This window comes from Erpetoichthys calabaricus, chromosome 3 (assembly GCF_900747795.2).
Source record: "Erpetoichthys calabaricus chromosome 3, fErpCal1.3, whole genome shotgun sequence".
NCBI lineage: Eukaryota > Metazoa > Chordata > Cladistia > Polypteriformes > Polypteridae > Erpetoichthys > Erpetoichthys calabaricus.
The window spans coordinates 24,762,715-24,768,714 of record NC_041396.2 but is presented as its reverse complement, the minus strand read 5'-3'; the positions used below and the strand labels follow the sequence as shown (position 1 = coordinate 24,768,714).

General features: G+C 39.2%; 2 protein-coding genes across 3 annotated transcripts in view; both read right to left on the bottom strand.

Moving 5' to 3' along the window:
* Positions 1–6,000, bottom strand: part of slc25a55a (solute carrier family 25 member 55a) — a 640,168-nt gene that overhangs the window by 383,086 nt on the left and 251,082 nt on the right. The gene's annotated exons all lie outside the window — the stretch shown is intronic.
* The window catches only part of sycp1 (synaptonemal complex protein 1), an 85,132-nt gene that overhangs the window by 35,458 nt on the left and 43,674 nt on the right, over positions 1–6,000 (bottom strand). Inside the window, exon 17 of the mRNA XM_051924314.1 lies at positions 5,486–5,590. Within this exon, the coding sequence (XP_051780274.1) occupies positions 5,486–5,590 (105 nt within the window). The remainder of the gene's footprint in view (positions 1–5,485; positions 5,591–6,000) is intronic.

Below are 6,000 nucleotides of genomic sequence, written 5' to 3'. Positions count from 1 at the left end.
TTGGGTACCTTTGTAATTTTGTTGATTTGAATGCAAGTAACTGCTCAATACTGATTATTTGCAACACCAAATTGGTTGGATTAGCTTGTTAAGCCTTGAACTTCATGGACAGGTGTGTCCAATCATGAGAACAGGTATTTAAGGTGGTCAATTGTAAGCTGTGCTTCCCTTTGACTCTCCTCTGAAGAGTGACAGCATGGGATCCTCAAAGCAACTCAAAAGATCTGAAAACAAAGATTGTTCAGTATCATGGTTTAGGGGAAGACTACAAAAAAACTCTCTCAGGGGTTTAACACTAGAATTACCAGAGCCCACGAACAAACTTGTAGATCCGGCCCACCTTAAATCCTCTCGCACCTCTCCGCCAGCGTCTTTTGTCCTGTAAATGTGCAGATAAAGACAAGCAGCCTACTATTCCATCCCCCCACCGCTGTAGAATGTGCACAAAGATCTTCCAGCTCATGCCTTGATTATCTTGGAATGAAGTGCTGGAGTTTTAAAGTGGAAATAATATATTCTTATTTGGAAGACATGCATTTCATGTGTGTTCTATTTCTACAATAATCTGTGTAAACACATTTTTAAAACAGAAACGTTTTTCATATTTTATTAGTACTAGGGGGTTCCGCCCCCTGCTCGCTTCGCTCGCCCACCCCCGGGTTTGGTTTAGCGGATATACAGTTTAAAGAGATTGTTAATTTCATGGGAATTGTTACATATGCATTATTTTCACTTTTATTTTAAAACTTTTGTAAAAACAATACATTATTTCCGGCCCTGGGCATAGTTAAATCTCTTTCTCAGGACGTATAATGCTGCTCGCGTTGTCAATTTAGGGGGGGATGCGGCTGAACGCATGCTAAGGAGGTGCCGTTGCTGCTTTTCTGCTGCTGTTGCGCTGCTATCAGTCTTCCTTGCTGTACTCCGCCCTTCCTCAAATGGACCTAATAGTCACTTAAAACAAAAAAGGCTTCAACCTGGCTGGGACGCTACAATACTAATTTTACTGCTTTCATATTCTTTACCTTTCTCTGCATGATTTTTTTTTTATAATAGAGAGAAATGACAAAATGTAGGCATAAACTATATAATGTATGAAGCCTGAAGTCCAAAGAGCAAATAAACACTTTCACAAAAGGTTCAAGGATAAGACACTAGCTTCCGTGGCATAGCGGTAAGATTTGATGACTTATAATCAAGAATCCCCGGTTCAATCCCGACTGCCTCCTATGTTTGCCATTTTCAGTAGTGCACTGCTCTTATTGTTAATATTATACAGTACACATATACATTTGGTTTGCGTCTGTAACAGCCAATGTACATTTATAGGACTTGTAAAAGTTACTGTTTTTTTTTCACTTTTATTCTCTCAGTCACAATCACGATACATACTACCGCTCTAGGGATCTGATGCTGTTAGTTTTTATTTGAAACTGGGAATAACTGCAGATGTAAGTGGTGTTTTGAGGCAACAGAACTGGACATTCTTTGATCTGAAGCGATAAAAGCTGACACACAAACGCTGGTGCATATGCCTTTTTCATATCTCACCGTCACTTGATTTTTTTTATTCAGTTTTATTGAGTGTTCCTGGTCATGCTGAATTAGTATGCACCTTATGGTCTATGATGTCAAAAAAAAACAGACATAGGTATACAGTATATGATATTTGGAATTATTCATTTTATGACCCGTATAGTACATTTCGGAAAACACTGTGGCACGGATGCAACATTATTCATATTCTTTCGCATAACGTCTTGCAGTTGTAATCAGTGACCGCGTGTTTTTTTTTTTCCCCGATCTTGCCAGTCCCCACATGTTGCTGTATAGTGCTGTTTCTTTTGTACTCCAGGACATGCACAGGAAAGAATAGTACAGAGAGGTCAGTTCAGCACTATATGCAATCATCAAATTCAAATGTTAATAGTTCCCATACATGCATGGACCGTCCTTCCATCAGCTGGCTGCTAGCTATTAATGAAATGTAAATAACTAGCCAACCCACGGCGTAGCATACACCGCATAATTATGTATTGATGGGTGAACACTTCCTGAACGACACAGTTATCCAAATGGGGTGGGTTTGTGGTTACCACTGTGAGTGAATGAAAAGATGGACGTCTGGAGAGAGCAACATACAATTGTCCGTGACTGAAAGCAAGATCGTCTGTGACGATAGAGGCCACGCTGGTGAAAGTTACTTCGTCGGTAGGGATAAGTTTCAGCACTTGTTCATTAAGGTGTAGCGAGTCTTTGTTGTTGATGCTTAATATAGCTTGCGTACTGAGTTGTTCCGGAGTCACAGTTGAGAAACACTTTTTTAATGTCTTTTAAGCACAGAGAAAAAAATGAAAATGTGAAACATCCGTAATATAATAAGGCACCAAGAAAAGTAACATTGCAATAATGCACGCTACGACCTGATCACTGTAAACAGAAGTGAAAACAAAATCGAGCCCGGTGAATTCTTTAACTGCCTTGTAGCACAGTGGTAGTGTTGCTGCTTTGCAGTAAGGAGACTGTGGAAGATTTTGGATTCGCTTCCCGATTCCTCCCTGTGTGGATAGCGCTTTGAATACTGAAAACACCTGTATATCAATGTAATGAAGTATTATTATTCTTATGTGTCCAGCACTCTCTCTCTTTCGTGCGCGCCTGTATGTGTGTGTGTGTGTCGCTCGCTCACTCACATGTGTTCCTGCAGGAATACGCTGCATAATCATTTATTGATGGCTTAACAGTTCCGGAAAGACACAGTTGTCTAAAAGGGGTGGTTTTGAGGATACAACAGTAAGTGAATGAAAAGATGGAACTCTGGAGAGAGCAACATACAACTGTCCGTGACTGAAAACTGGTTTTGGCAGATACATGCATATCTTTTTGAAAGTTTGGCCCTGTGCCGTATTAATTGTCATCGCAAAGGCCAATCTAGCAGGAAATTGTCTTCGTGTGAAAATAAAAGGCAAATTATCCGCGACAAACAAACTGTTTTACATGCTGCATACCAACCCGCGGCGTAGTATACGCCGCATAATCACGACGCTTTTTTAATGTTTTTTAAGCAGAGGGAAAAAAATGAACATTTGCAAAATCCGCAATGCTGCTTTCAGTAAGTACAATGCACACGCATTTAATTTGTCGGCCACTTTTTGCCAGCCGTCTTTTCTGGTTTGGGCTGCTTTTGCAGTGTTACCGCTTGTGCATATTAAATCTTGAAATCCTTTGAGTAACTAATTAACTAACTAACTAACACCCACCCACACACACACACACACACACAGCTTGTGTGAAAAAAATGCGCCCGTACTTTCATAATTTTGTTGCAGCTTATCAAAGACTTGCTGATCATGTTTTCTAGACTCAATATACATTGGCTTTTCACTCAACGCGGGGGCGCGCATTCATCTTGGATTATTACATCCAGCTAGTCTGCTAGACTAATCTGCTACATGGCTGCGTTTGAAAAACCGACTTATCCCGGATGAGTTTCACCGGCATTAATGATTAGGAATCTGGTTGGAACAAAAACCTGCAGCCACAGGGGTTCACCAGGACCGAGTTTGGGAAGCACTGCTGAACACAGACAAAACCGACTCAGGTGAGGAGTTGGGGCGGGCAAAGTAGTTGCAGCTATTGATTATTCAGTGTTGTTTGCCTGGGTGTCTGATCTGCTCGACTGGATCAGAAATAAAAGGAAAACAATGTGAAGGCAATGTCACAGGTGTTCCTGTAGTATAGCGGGTCTACAGCTCCCCTTCAAAAGGCGATTTTTAAATAAATAATCACAGCGCTCACAGCGTAACAAGGGGCGTGGAAGTGTGGCTGAAACGGTTTCCGGGTGGAGTCGTGCTGCGGGTGTTTCTCCCCTGTGCAGTATGCGAGCGAGTGAGGAGAGAGAGAAAGCCGGTACGTTAGAGTGAGAGAGAGCAGGCTCGAAGGCAATGTGTTCCTGTGGTATAGCGGGTCCATAGCTCCCCTTCAAAAGGCCATTTTTAATCAGGCGTCTGACAGTAGTGGAGTCAGGCACAGAGAAGGTCAGCTGCTTAGGGAGCGTCTCGACTGTTGCAGGGCCTGCATCGGTGAAGCAGGTGAGACGCTAATGAAAAAGAGGCACAGGACTTATTGGTTTTTAACGTCTGCTTCCTTCATTGTGTTTTAACCTCAGTTTTAAAGGTTCGTTTTAAAGATCCCATGGGATACCCCTCGCAAACTGTTTTAGACGCTGCATACAGCAATTCACATCCATGAGAAACATGCCTCTATGAATAGTCAACGTGGCTCAGAGGTGCATGTGGACTCTAGCACAGACGAACATAAATGACGCCATGTTTTCCGAGTCGTCGCGTCCGAGTTGGTGGGCGTGGCTCTGCAAGTTGTCGTATCCAATGGTCTTACAGTTGGTGGGTGTGGCTCCGTCCTGCGTGCGCCATGGGTGTCTTACTTGTCGGCGGCTTAGTGAATTATATATATATAGATGTTTTGGGATTATGAGAGGGTAGTGGGAGATAGCCACAGAATTCAATAGATATTCTGAGTAGATTTTCTTTAATGAAGTTGTACTACTGTACCTCTCTCTAAACATACCAATGCCAAATTCTTGTCCTTCCTTATTCTTTCTTCCCGTGTCTCCCAGTAAACAAAAGCCAAACAGAAAACTTAGCTGCAGCCTCAGAACACAGAGTTTTCAAAACATTTACATAAATATTATCAACTTAAAAATCTGTAACTATTAACAGGACAAATTTTTTTAATTAACTTAATGTACATTAAAATATAATCCTACAAATTCATTAATGTATTCGATAACGAATATTATATCTTAAGTGTAAATGTTAGTATTTTAAATTTTCAAAGAACTGTAATGAAATTTATTCTGTGTGGCAATCACTGTCTGACAATAAAGATGTTGCAAGAGGTAGTAGCCATTTTGAGACGCATTTGGGGATTAATGAGTAGGTCAGGGAGCATATAGATTACAAGAAATTTACTGAGGCACCTAAGTTATGATGAATTATAAATTAATGACTGATCTTCAGATGGAATTTAAGGACTGAATTAAGTCTTTGATAAAAAGGCAGTTGCAATAAGGAAATTACAGTTCATTTTAACTAGACAATCAATGTAACCTAAGCTTAAGTATGAAGGTCAAAGAGCATATGTATGTGACCCACAGGATGAAATTCACTTCACATACTTTCTAGATTTACAGACATATTAACATAAGTACAGTATTATTGTATCTAATCATATAAACCTGCTTGTATAATGAAATATAAGAAAATAGTAAATGAACAAAAATAGAAAAGTAATATGCATTTGCATGTAGTAAAGACCATGTGCATATTACCATTCAATGTAGTACAGTTAAACCTGAACAAAGCTAATTTGCTCTTTGTGATAAAATATAATTTTGAAATATCTAATTAGTCATCAGTACAAACAATCACAGTTCTAGTTTATTTATGAACACTGTATTACAAACCTCTTTTCCATATATTAGATCCTTAAATTCATTTTGCTCCATTAGTAATTGTTGTATATTCTCATTAAGGCATTTATTTTCATTCAAAAGATGCTCATTTAACACCTACAAATAAACACAGTAAAATATGTACAGACTGATTACTGAGAATCCAACACTCAAGGAAAGAAATACTGTTATTAAATTACACCCCTTTACAAACTTTAACAGTATTTATAAATTAAACACTCTCTAGTAAAATAACAGTTGGGTGTCATTTTGATCACGGCTTTTATTTTATAAATGGTGCTTAAGCAGTAAATATGCCTACTGTGCCTGCTGTGTATGACCTATTTAGATTACTCCCACAGCAAAAAGTTTAGACATTGTACTTTATTTGTGAAATAAATGGCCAATATTCTTCTGATTTGTATCCATATACAAAGTTTTGTATAGATAGATGTGTACTTGTTGTTAGTAACACTAGAAGGATAGCATCTGATTTCTTTCTACACTCTTTATTATAGCTGATGACT